General features: G+C 49.4%; 2 protein-coding genes across 2 annotated transcripts in view; one reads left to right on the top strand and one right to left on the bottom strand.

Annotated features, from left to right (window-relative positions):
* LOC144674854 (ICOS ligand-like) overlaps positions 1-13,059 on the bottom strand; it is a 65,342-nt gene that overhangs the window by 28,942 nt on the left and 23,341 nt on the right. The gene's annotated exons all lie outside the window — the stretch shown is intronic.
* LOC144674853 (protein BTG3-like) lies at positions 6,383-11,719 on the top strand. The gene is made up of 4 exons (XM_078536024.1): positions 6,383-6,555; positions 9,255-9,392; positions 10,049-10,256; positions 11,397-11,719. Exons 1-4 carry the CDS (start codon positions 6,383-6,385, stop codon positions 11,598-11,600), a joined length of 723 nt encoding a protein of 240 aa, XP_078392150.1. The 3' UTR covers positions 11,601-11,719.

The following is a 13,059-nucleotide window of genomic DNA, read 5'->3' as shown; positions in this document are numbered from 1 at the left end:
TTTTCTAGCACGTTCTGTTTCTGCCAGGAGACACGTTGGATGTGCCCCCAAATCTGGTGCGAATACTGGGGGTTGGCCAGAATATCGGGAGCGCCCCCCCCCACCCAGTAACATTTAATGATTTGAGGCTGTCTCGGTCGGTCTGTTCCCTTTCTAGTGATCACTTCTTAAACAGTTAAATCCTCAAGACAGCGGTGATGTCAACTCTGGAGGGTGGATGAGAAGCAACTCAGTTCAACGTACATCCTGGGTACCGTGTAATATAACTCACACGGAAAAGGTAGACAATATACCAGGGAACAGCTCCCTTAAGCTCAGAAGTCACAGGACAGTCGGGAGTCCAACATCTACAGACACCTTGTCGGATCAGCTCCAGCCTACAATAAGTCAGGCTGTTTGGAATCGATAACTGTAATCGTCACTATACGATTGATGCCTGAGTAATAACCTTGCATTTGGACTATACACTCGAGCCTGAATCACGGGGAGTTATTTAACTGCATGCGCAGGTTTCCCCCAACACCTTCAGAGTGCAAATAAGACCACACAGTGGGAGTTGCTCCCGCAGGTTAGCAAGGCAAGGCAAAAATCAAACCAAAAACTAGGGATTATATCTGGAGGGATAGAATTGAAAAGTAGGGTAGTGACGGTAAGCCTGCATCAAAACTTGGTTGGACAGCACTGAGATTACCACGAGCAGTTCTGGTCACCATATTACAGAAAGGACATCAAGATACTGGAGAGGGAAGATTTACAATGATGATCCCAGAAATGTGAGGGTAAACTCACATGAGTTTATATGAGGACAGGATGGACGGGCTGGGTCTTTGTTCTCTAGAAAAGAGAAGGCTGAGGGGGGTGACCTCATCGAGGTATTTTAAATTCAGAAAGGTTTCGATGGAGTGGATACAGAGGGAGTGTTTCCTCTGGTGGGAGGGGAGACCAGAACTAGGGGTCATCCATATAAGATCGTCACTAATAAATCCAATGGGGAATTCCGGAGAAACGTCTTTACCCAGAGAATGGGGGGAATGTGGAACTCGCTCCCACAGGGAGTGGTCGAAGTGAATAGTGTCGATGTAGTTAAGGGTGAAGCAGGATAAACACATGAGGGAGAAAGGAATAGAAGGATATGGCGATGGGGTGAGATGGGGTGAGATGGGAGGAGGCTCGTGTGCAGCAGAAACACCAGCACGGAGCAGATGGGCTGAATGGCCTGTTTCTGTGCCGCATATATGAAATCCTGTGTCATCAAATCCTGTCTATGTCACTGTACAAAGTGCCTTCTCTTATCCAGGAGTAACGGAGCGAGTTTTAATTCTGTTCCCCTTGGGATCAAACCCCAGGTTTTCCACAAAATGAAACAAGTGACCAGGCTGACATCAATAAATTCCTTTAAATGTACAATACAGGCTCTGTCCATGGTGTCAAGATAAGGCAATGGCAGAGAGTGTGGGGATGAGGTGGAATTGAAGAGAGAGGGAGCCTCCTCACTAACACTGTGCCTTTGTGTAAGATACCCTTGGTTGTGTATACATGCATATGTAGGATTAAGATTAACCTAAACTCATGGTAAACAAAGGACTTGCATTTCTCTAGCGCCTTTCCCCCACCTCAGGACATCCCGAAGCATTTCACAGCCAATGAAGGATTTCTTTTGCAGTGAGCTCACTGTTATAAGAAACACAGAAGCACACAGCAAGATCCCACAAACAGCAATGTGATTATGGCCCCAGACCATCTGCTTTTTTACTGATGTTGTTGGAGGTGTAAATATTGGCCCCCAGGAAACCAGGAGAGCTCCCCCCTGCTCTTCTTCCAAATAGAGGCCATGGGATGTTTTATACTCACCTGAGAGGGCAGACGGGGGTTTAATGTCTCATCTGAAAGATGACAAATCTGACAAGGCAGCGTTTCCTTGGTACAGGCCCTCCGACAGTGCAGCACTCCCTCAGTACTGACCGTCTGACAGTGCAGCACCCCCTCAGTACTGACCCTCCGACAGTGCAGCACTCCCTCAGTACTGACCCTCTGACAGTGCAGTGCTCCCTCAGTACTGACCCTCTGACAGTGCAGTGCTCCCTCAGTACTGACGGGGTGCTGCAGTACGGAGGGTCAGTACTGAGGGGGTGCTGCACTGTCGGAGGGTCAGTACTGAGGGGGTGCTGCACTGTCGGAGGGTCAGTACTGAGTGGGTGCTGCACGGTCGGAGGGTCAGTACTGAGGGAGTGCCGCACTGTCGGAGGGTCAGTACTGAGGGAGTGCCGCACTGTCGGAGGGTCAGTACTGAGGGTGTGCCGCACTGTCGGAGGGTCAGTACTGAGGGTGTGCTGCACTGTCGGAGGGTCAGTACTGAGGGGGTGCTGCACTGTCGGAGGGTCAGTACTGAGGGGGTGCTGCACTGCCTGAGGTGCCGTCTTTCAGATGAGACATTAAAGCTGGGTCCCGTCTGCCGTCTCAGGTGGGTGTAAAAGATCCCATGGGCACTATATTTAAGAAGAGTGGGGTGGGGGTTCTCCCCATGTCCTGGAACCAAAACCACTAAAAAGAAACTGATGACCTGGGTTATCCTCAGATTGATGAAGGATCTTGCTGTGTGCAAATTGGCTACCGACTTCCCTGCATTACAGCAGTGAGCAGAGTTCAGAAATTAAAGTACTTCATTGTTTGGGGCCATAAAGCGGGATGGGACGCCCTGAGGCGGTGAGCGGCGCTAGATAAATGCATGTCCCCCATTCACTTATTCTTGCTGCTTAACAGTGGCGAAGGCGCCTTTAAGAAGTGGGCGGGGCGCGGCTGACGTCAACCCCTGCCTTGTATGGTCATTGATGTGTGTCGGAAGGGACGTCCTCTCGTTGGCTGGGGACACAGTTTGAATCATCTTCTTGATGTAAATTTCTGGCAATGACTGAGGGCAGTTTGATAAAATCTCTCACACATTTTGCAGCCACAAGTCTGGACGTGAATCGAGGAGGCGAAAGCATCTCTGGTGAGTAGAGATTTAAATATATATAATATATATATGTAGACATATATTAGTGAACAAAATAACAGGAAACAAGTTTAGAAAAGTTTTTCAGAAGTTGGCCTTAAACTTTTTCCTGCCAGAGAAGTGTTGGTTTGCAATTGGCTATCAAATGGTAAGTAACCTGGTTACTTACATCTGTAAGTCTTTTTTTTAAACCATGTTGCAGGAGAAAATATCTTTTTTCAGAGTTAGTTGGTGAGCTTTTTAAAGTTGTGCCTGTTGATGCAAGGTGCCACAATCACTTTTTCTTCCGAACTGAACTTTGACCGGCACACGAAACAAAAACAGAAAATAGCTGGGAAAACCCATCAAGTCTGAGCACATCTCTGGCGAGAGAGAGAGAGAGAGATCAAGAGTTAACGTTTCGAGCCAGCGGGTCAGTTTAATGTGCTGTGTCCCAACGCTGAATACAAACTCTCTGTCTCTGCCGCCACGGGTTGATTTTAGGGACCATCGAACAATCGGCACTGTCTCCAGGAGAGGAGGTTGGGGGACATAAGCAGAATTGATGGCCGCGTTAGAGGAATGATATACTTTCTCAGTGGGGGAGTGGGTTTCGTTAAGGCACAGTTCATGGTTCAGCACCTCCCCACTTTTTTTTTTAGAAAAGGTGATGTTTTTGAGATGGTCCCTTAGGTGAACACGTGGATTTGGTTTCCAGTTTTGAAGTTTATACTGCGCTGCTTGTAGTTTGTAAGAGTGATTGATTGATTCATTCGGGATCACTCAGGGTGGATGGGTTGCTGCCAGCTCTGGTGGGTGGGGGTCGGGGGATGGGGGCGCGGGTCTGAAGAGTTCGAAATGAAAGTTAGATATTGGTGTGTGTTTGGGGAATCCCAATTTTTGAGTCCAGGAGAGTGTGTGTGTGAGAGAGAGAGAGCGTGTGTGTGTGTGAGAGAGTATGTGTGTGAGAGAGAGAGAGAGCGTGTGTGTGTGTGAGAGAGAGAATGTGTGTGAGAGAGAGAGAGAGCGTGTGTGTGAGAGAGATGTGTGTGAGAGAGTGTGTGAGAGAGAGAGAGCGTGTGTGTGTGAGAGAGTGTGTGTGAGAGAGAGATGTGTGTGAGAGAGAGAGAGCGTGTGTGTGTGTGAGAGAGAGATGTGTGTGAGAGAGGGAGCGTGTGTGTGTGAGAGTGTATGTGTGTGAGAGAGAGCGTGTGTGTGAGAGAGAGATTTGTGTGAGAGAGGGAGCCTGTGTGTGTGAGAGTGTCTGTGTGTGAGAGAGAGCGTGTGTGTTTGAGAGAGAGAGTGTGTGTGAGGGAGAGAGCGTGTGTACGTGTGAGAGAGAGTATGTGTGTGTGAGAGAGAGAGCGTGTGTGTGTGTGAGAGAGTGTGTACGTGTGAGAGAGTGTGTATGTGTGTGAGAGAGAGTGTGTGGGAGAGGCTATGTGTGTGTGTGAGAGAGATGTGTGTGAGAGAGAGAGCGTGTGTGTGTGAGTGAGAGTGTGTGTATGTGTGTGAGAGAGTATGTGTGTGTGAGAGAGAGAGTGTGTTTATTAAATTTCTTCTATTTGATGCTGTAGTTTTTGGAGTTATTTTCTCCCAGGGAGGAACAGGAGAGATTTGGTTTTCTGTTACTCGGCCCCTCAGGAAGTGTTAGCTCCGCCCTGCAATTGGAAAAACAAAAATGCCCCCGTGTGACCTGAAGACTGAGGGTAGTTGCGGTTTCTGTGGGGCCTGTAATGGACACTGGGGGAGGATGTTTGATATGGACACCTTCCTGGACAGTGGCACCAGAGTTACTCAGGGAAAGTAGCGCTTTTCCCCACCTCAGGACGTCCCAAAGCCTTTCACAGCCAACGAAGGACCATTTTTTTTGTGTGAGGTCACTGTTGTAATGTAGGAAACGCAGACAATTTACGCACAGCAAGATCCCACAAACAGCAATGTGATAATGACTCAGATCATCTGGGGTTTTTTTTAGTGATGTTGTTTAAGGGATAAATATTGGCCCCAGGACCACGGGGAGAACTCTCCCCACCACCCCCCCCCCCCACCCCCCTGCTCTTCTTCCAAATAGTGGCCGTAGGATCTCCCCGCGACGCCCCCCTTGGCCGAATGTCAGTCTGGATTGTGAGCTCCTGATCTTTGTACTGGGGGGGCTGGTGCCCACAACCCTGTGAGTCAGAAGTAAGTGTGCGACGGACTGAGACACTGACTCACTTTGCTGGGCCGACAGGGCTTCCATGGAGCTTGTGTCTCTGAATCCACCGCAGTTAGAAACAAAACAACATGTTTACAAAAATCAGCTGTTTCACCTGAGGACAGTTTTAACAATCTGAAGGATGGCAGACTTCAGTGCAATTTGGATGTGAGATTGACTCTCACTTTTACTGTTTTACGCTCGGACATTGAATGCAAAGTGTTCTGTCCGAGAGAGGGATGTCCTTCTCCTGCTGTGTGACTATGAACAACATCTGGAGTAAGGACTGGCTCCTTGTCCCTGTCTCCACGTCCTCCCATTTACCTTTATAACCTTTTCCGTTTTAATGTTGTGAGGCTAATATTCAACCACCCCCCGCCCCCACCCCAATGAATATCGCTGTCAAATAAAAATCGGATCTGGGTCACTATCGCATTGTCCTTTGTGGGATCTTGCTGTGCGCAAATTGGCTTTTGCTTTTCCCCCCATTACGATGGTGACCCCCACTTCATAAATGGAAGGGAGTCATTTGGCTGTGAGGCTCTTTGGGATATCTTGCAGCGGTTAAAGGCGTTACAGAAATGTGAGTTCTTCACCGGATATACAGCAGGCCATTCGGCCCATCTGCTCCGTGCCGGTGTTTCTGCTCCACACGGGCCTCCTCCACCACCCCCCTCTCCATCTCACCTCATCACCCTATCCTTCCATTCCTTTCTCCCTCATGTGTTTATCCAGCTTCCCCCTAAAACACATCGATACTATTCACCTCCACCACTCCCTGTGGGAGCGAGTTCCACATTCTCCCCACTCTCTGGGTAAAGAGGTTTCTCCTGAATTCCCCATTGGGTTTATTAGTGATGATCTTATATCGATGGTCCCTAGTTCTGGTCTCCCCCACACACAAGAGGAAACAGTCTGTCTGTATCCAGGTGCGTGTTCCAGAAGGGTCTTGTCAGCAATGCCTACCACAGTCAAATAGCTCGCCAGCCATCACTATTGTGGGGGGGGCAGGTCAAAGAGTTGCTGGTGGTGGGGGTGGGATGTTGTTGACACAAAGGGGTCATTCCAGCAGCCCGAACATGATCTCTATATTCCATCACCCTTCTCCCCACCCCCCTCCCTCACCCAACCCCAACATCCCCGACTGTAACACACTCTGAACAGGTTAATCTCTAAACACCCCCACCTTCCCCCCGCAGATACACCAGGAGACGATGAAGGAGGAGATCGGAGCCGGAGTGTCCTTCCTGGTCAGCATGGTCAGGAATCGCAGCAGGCTACATCAGGAAAAGATCGAGGAGTTTGGGGAGAAGCTCACTGCGATACTGTACCGAAAATACCAGAATCACTGGTACCCAGCCAATCCCAGCAAAGGACAAGCATACAGGTAAGCAAACAGCAGAGCCGCCCAGTACAATGGCTAGAATATTACAGCACAGAAACGGGCCATTCAGCCCATCTGCTCCGTGCCAGTGTTTCTGCTCCACACGAGCCTCCTCCCACCCCCTGTTCATCTCACCCCATCACCATATCCTTCTATTCCTGGCCCCCCACCCCCCCATGTTTTTATCGAGCTTCCCCCTGAAAGAGCATAAAATATTGGACAGCACACCAGGGAGGACCCTCCTCACTATTTCTTGCATTGCGCTGAGGGACATTGTCCATCCACTTGCGAGAGCAGATGGAACAAGTCCTGGGTTTGAGTCTCCACCCCAGAGACTTCAGCCCCATAATCCAGGCCGACACTCCACAGTGCCAGTGCCGAGGGGGCGCCGCGCTGTCAGAGGGTCGGTGCCAAAGGAGATGCTGGCCTTCAGGTGAAACTTTAAACCAAAGTTCCCGTCTGCCTCCTTGGTGGGTGTAAATGATCCCACGGCCACTATTTGGAAGAGGAGCAGGGGGAAGGTCCTGGGGCCAATATTTACCCCTCAACCAACATCACTAAAAAAACAGATGATCTGGGTCATTGTCACATTAATGTTTGTGGGAGCTTGCTGTGCACAAATTGGCCGCCACGTCTCCGACATTACACAGTGAACATACTTTTGAATGAGTATTTCATTGGCTGTGAAAGGTTTTGGGACATCCTGGGGTGGTGAAGGCGCCAGAGATAAGCAAGTCTTTGTTTTGAAAAAAGCAAAAAAACTGCAGATGCTGGAAATCCAAAACAAAAACAAAAATACCTGGAAAAACTCAGCAGGTCTGGCAGCATCTGCGGAGAGGAAAACAGTTAACGTTTCGAGTCCATATGATTCTTCAACAGAACTAAGGAAAAATAGAAAAGAGGTGAAATATAAGGAGGTTTAAGAGGGGGTGGGACAGGTACAGCTGGATAGAGGGCCAGTGATAAGGTGGAGATAACCAAAAGATGTCATAGACTAAAGGGCAAAGAGGTGGTGACGGTGGTGATATTATCTAAGGGATGTGCTAATGGGGACATTAAGGGTAGAAAGCAGGACGAGCAAGGTACCAGGTAGCCCTAGTGGGGGTGGGGTGGGGGGAAGGGATCGAAATAGGCTAGAAGGTAAGAGATAAAACAATTGATGGAAATACATTTAAAAATAATGGAAATAGGTGGGAAAAGAAAAATCTATATAAATTATTGGAGAAAAGGGGGATCGGAAAGGCGGTGGGGATGGGGGAGAGAGTTCATTGATTGTCTTTGTTTTGAAAGTTGCTCGAAGTTGTCCCTGCAATACCGGCCTTTCCCCACCTGGTGGCGCCGCTGCTCAGTTTTAAATTTGGATGAGCAGCTGAACCGCTTAAAGCCCCTTTAAAGCTGAGACAATGAAATTTTAGAGGCATCTTAAAGGAAGGGAGATGGAGGTGGAGAGGTCTCGGGAGGGAATTCCAGAGTTTAGGGCCCCAGGCAGCTGAAGGCACGGCCACCAATGGTGGAGCGATGGAAATCAGGGGATGCTCAAGGGGCTGCAATTGGAGGAAGGCAGAGATTTTGGAGGGTTGTCGGTCTGGAGGAGGTTCCAGAGATAGGGAGGGTTATAGAAACTTGGAGGAGGTTACAGAGATAGATAGGGTTGTAGGGGCTGGAGGAGGTTACAGAGATAGGGAGGGTTGTAGGGGCTGGAGGAGGTTACAGAGATAGGGAGGGTTGTAGGGACTGGAGGAGGTTACAGAGATGGGGAGGGTTGTAGGGGCTGGAGGAGGTTACAGAGATAGGGAGGGTTGTAGGGGCTGGAGGAGGTTACAGAGATAGGGAGGGTTGTAGGGGCTGGAGGAGTTTACAGAGATAGGGAGGGTTGTAGGGGCTGGAGGAGGTTACAGAGATAGGGAGGGTTGTCAGGCTGGTGGAGGTTACAGAGATAGGGAGGGCTATAGAAACTTGGAGGAGATTACAGAGATAGGGAGGGCTGTAGGGGCTGGAGGAGGTTACAGAGATAGGGAGGGTTGTAGGGGCTGGAGGAGGTTACAGAGATAGGGAGGGTTGTAGGGGCTGGAGGAGGTTATAGAGATAGGGAGGGTTGTAAGGGCTGGAGGAGGTTACAGAGATAGGGAGGGTTGTAGGGACTGGAGGAGGTTACAGAGATGGGGAGAGTTGTAGGGACTGGAGGAGGTTACAGAGATAAGGAGGGTTGTAGAGGCTGGAGGAGGTTACAGAGATAGGGAGGGTTGTAGGGGCTGGAGGAGGTTACAGAGATGGGGAGGGTTGTAGGGACTGGAGGAGGTTACAGAGATAGGGAGGGTTGTAGGGGCTGGAGGAGGTTACAGAGATAGGGAGGGTTGTAGAGGCTGGAGGAGGTTACAGAGATGGGGAGGGTTGTAGGGGCTGGAGGAGGTTACAGAGATGGGGAGGGTTGTAGGGGCTGGAGGAGGTTACAGAGATGGGGAGGGTTGTAGGGGCTGGAGGAGGTTACAGAGATAGGGAGGGTTGTGGGGACAGTTTTGGAAACAAGGATGAAAGTTTTAAAATGGAGGCGTTGTTGGACTGGGAGCTAATGTATGTCAGTGAGTGACGGGGTGATGGCTGAACAGGACTTGGTACAACTTGGGAAAAGGGCCAGTAGGGTTCTGGATGGTCTAATGTCTGTCCTCTTGGATCCTTCAGTATATTTTTTCTCTCCCTGGTAGATGCATTCGGATAAACAGGAAACATAAAGCAGACCCATCCTTGTTGCTCGCTTGTCAAGACTGTGATCTGGAATATAACCAGTTGAGACTGCCCAAAGAGATTACGTTGTGGATTGATCCCCAGGAGGTGTGCTGCAGGTAAGTCTTCACCTGGATGGTTTAGCAACACAGTCACCGCAGAGACAAACACAAGGAGCTCATCTGGAGAATTGTGTCCGATTCCGACTGCCTCACACTTTAGGAGGGAAGGCGAGGCCTTGGGGAGGGTGAGGGGGAGATTGACTCGAATGGCGCCAGGGAAGAGGGACTTCAGTTCATGTGGAGAGACTGGGGAAGCTGGGATTGTTCTCCTTAGAGCAGAGAAGGTTAAGGGGGAGATTGAATCGAGATGTTCAAAATCATGAGGGGGTTTGGTTAGAGTCAATAAGGAGAAAGTGTTTCCAGTGGCAGGAGGGTCGGTAACCAGAGGGACACAGATTGAAGGGAATCGGAACCAGAGGGGGAGATGAGAATTTTTTTTACACAGCGAGTTGTTGTAATCTGGAAGGCGCTGCCTGAAAGGGGGGTGGATGCAGATTCAACAGGAACTTCCAAAGGGGGAATTGTGTCTGTCTGTCTCTCTCTCTCACTGGTGTGCTCTCTGTCTCTCCTTCACTGTACGGTAAACCTTCCCTCGGCTGTGTTCTGCCAGTTTGTGTGGGTGTTTGTTGTTTATACCAGGTTGTTAGTGGCTGTGTCTCGCGTGTTGCTGCCTGACCCGATTCCCACTAAATCTTCATTTGAAATTCCTGCAGGTGTAGTGATGGGAGTCTGCCTTTCACTGTCGCTCAGTTTGGACAAGACTCCAGGAGGGCGGCATCGTTAGACTCTGAGCAAGGCAGCGCGTCCTTGGAGTGCAGCACACCTGACTGCCACTCGGAGACTTCGTCAGATGAAGGGGATCATGCCAAAGGTCAAACAGTGAAGGAAACTGCAGCAAAAACAGCTGAAGCTACTGGCAAGGTAAAGAGAACATTGAGCACCCAGTGCTGGGAGGGGTCGGAGTGAATGGTTCCAATACTCTCCGGGCCGATCTCCCACCTTCTACCCCTGGAAACTCATCAAAAACTCAACTGCCCCCAGACCCTAACTCACATTGAGTCCCGTTCACCCATCACTATCCTGTCGCTCACTGACCTACACTGGCTCCTGGTCCAGCAACACCTCCGTTTCTAAAAAAAAATTTCATCCTTATTTCAAATCCTTCCTCACCCCTCCCTATTTCTATAAACCCCTGGAACCCTCCCTATCTCCGTAATCTCCACCAGCCCCTACAACCCTATCTCTGTAACCTCCACCAGCCCCTACAACCCTATCTCTGTAACCTCCTCCAGCCCCTACAACCCTCCCTATCACCATAACCTCCTCCAGCCCCAACCCTCCCTATCTCCATAATCTCCTCCAGCCCCTACAACCCTATCTCTGTAACCTCCTCCAGCCCCTACAACCCTCCCTATCACCATAACCTCCTCCAGCCCCAACCCGCCCTATCTCCGTAATCTCCTCCAGCCCCTACAACCATATCTTTTTTACCTTTTCCAGCCGCTACAACCCTCCCTATCTCTGTAACCTCCTCCAGCCCCTACAACCCTATCTCAGTAACCTCCTCCAGCCCCTACAACCCTCCCTATCTCCGTAATCTCCTCCAGACCCTACAACCCTCCCTATCTCTGTAACCTCTTCCAGCCCCTACAACCCTCCGAGATCTCTGCGCTCCTCCAATTCTGGCCTCTTGACCATCCCCCGCTTCCCATCGCTCTGCCATTGGCGGCCATGTCTTCAGCTGCCTGGGGGCCCTAAGCTCTGGAATTCCCTCCCTAAACTCACTCACTCCCTCCCGAACACAGTCTGTCTCTCTTTCTATCTGTGGGAACTGGCTGTGCATTTGTTGGCTGCCCACATTTCCTCTATTTACAACAGTGACCACACTTCAAATAAATTACTTCATTGGCTGTGAAACACTTTGGGACGTCCTGAGGTGGGGAAAGGCGCTAGAGAAATGCAAGTCCTTGCACATGGCCTGTGGAGACGGGGCTGGGGATTAAATGGAGCTTGTGTGTTTGATTTGTCATGTTTAATTGATTCAATAATTTTATCCCTTAGGTTTCTGGAAGTTTCTCCCAGTGCACTTCTGCGTGGCCTCTGTACCCTCACAAGCCGGTGCAGTATGCCACATTCTACCAACCCGTCCCCCTCATCAGCTACTACTTGATACCCGGACTGGACAAGGCCCTGCAACCTCCCCCAGGCTTCCTCCTGCCTCAGGTGCAGGCCCACTGCTCGAAGATCGGCAAAAGGCACAAGTGATGAAGGTCCTGGCTAGCAGAGGGATCGGATACCTCGCTCCCACTGAGCTGTGCCAACCCTGTGCTTAACTGCTCCATTCTAACACCCATGGGCATGTTTGCAAGTGGCTGAGCTGTGTGTGTGTGTGAGCGCGGTGTGTGTGTGTGAGCGAGGTGTGTGAGTGTGTGTGTGTGAGCGCGGTGTGTGTGTGTGTGTGTGTGTGAGTGCGGTGTGTGTGTGTGTGTGAGCGCAGTGTGTGTGTGAGCGAGGTGTGTGTGTGTGAATGAGTCAGAGAGAAATGTTGCTGTATATAACATTCACTACTCACGTGTGTGTGTAAGGCCCACACTGCCTATGTGTGTTTGTGGGTTTACACTGCTGCTCCTGTGGGTCTGTGTATACTTTATATATAATTGAAGCCGTCTCTGTATTATAAATCTGTTCTAAAAACTCAGGTATCTTTGAAAATATGAGGTGTGTCCACATTGCCTGACAGGTGATTGTTATTTATCATGTTTACAGGGGGAGTGTGTGAAATACCCCAGAGTCTCTGTTAATATGTATTTGTTAAATTATCATCTATCTGGCTTGTGGAATATTTAATGTTTTTGCACTTTTATTTTATTTCCTGCTGCTGATCACTCTCCATTCGCTCCTGTTGAAATCTCAGAGCCTCTCTTGGGTAAGAAACTTAGCTGTGATGCTTATCATAGCCAAATAGCCCATCAACATCCACTGAGTGAGGCTCCAGAAGGTGCCTGGCGAATGGATTGCTGAAGACATTAGGACAAACTCTAGCACTCAAAAGAGTGTGTTTTCTGTGCAATATACATTGAGCAATTTAAATTTTTTAAATCCAAAAATTGTTTAAAAGGGATTTGGGGAATTGTTTCCTGAGGATGAGGTGTTGAGGAACAACTCTGGATCCCTGGGATTTTTTAGCTCTTCTTCCTTAATGTGGGAATAGTTATTCCCATGTTCCTGTATCTTTCTCCCAGGTTAGGGGAAGGGTCCCTATCTCTGAATGGCCTCCTGAATCAGCTTGCTGTGTTTATTCATACCAAAGGCCGCAGTGTGTTAACACAGTGATCCTCTGGTCTGCTGTCCTGCTGCCATTGCCCATTCCCACCCTCAAACAGTGACTTGTGTTTCCACCCCAGTAACCCAGGGACACAAGCTCCCCAGTGGGGTGAGTGGAAGCCCCTTACCCAGACCCTCACCCAGTTCATGTCTCTCCAAGTCTTTACAGATATTGGAGAAAAATCACAGCGGACCAACACAGTGTTACTGCTCTCCAACTGGTGAATGGGAGAAACTTTTATAAAACTCAGTATTTATTGACCGTCAGTTAAGCGCGAGTTAAATGGCTTATTCTGAATGTCTCATTAAATTTCTTTTTTCTTTTGTGTAAAATAAATTAAACCACTTTGTTCAAACAACATTCCCAGGGTGGTGTGAGTTTCTGTAAAGATTGGAATAC

The sequence above is a fragment of the Cetorhinus maximus genome, unplaced genomic scaffold (assembly GCF_964194155.1).
Source record: "Cetorhinus maximus unplaced genomic scaffold, sCetMax3.hap1.1 HAP1_SCAFFOLD_830, whole genome shotgun sequence".
Classification (NCBI taxonomy): Eukaryota; Metazoa; Chordata; class Chondrichthyes; order Lamniformes; family Cetorhinidae; genus Cetorhinus; species Cetorhinus maximus.
The sequence above is the reverse complement of the archived record's forward strand: the minus strand, read 5'-3'. Positions and strand labels throughout refer to the sequence as shown.

Bases quoted from the DNA above. Each gene is read 5' to 3' on its own strand.
- LOC144674853 (XM_078536024.1), top strand. From the start codon at position 6,383: ATGAAGGAGGAGATCGGAGCCGGAGTGTCCTTCCTGGTCAGCATGGTC. The intron at 9,393-10,048 runs GTAAGTCTTCAC...AAATTCCTGCAG, and splicing joins CCCCAGGAGGTGTGCTGCAG to GTGTAGTGATGGGAGTCTGC. The intron at 10,257-11,396 runs GTAAAGAGAACA...TTTATCCCTTAG, and splicing joins CAGCTGAAGCTACTGGCAAG to GTTTCTGGAAGTTTCTCCCA.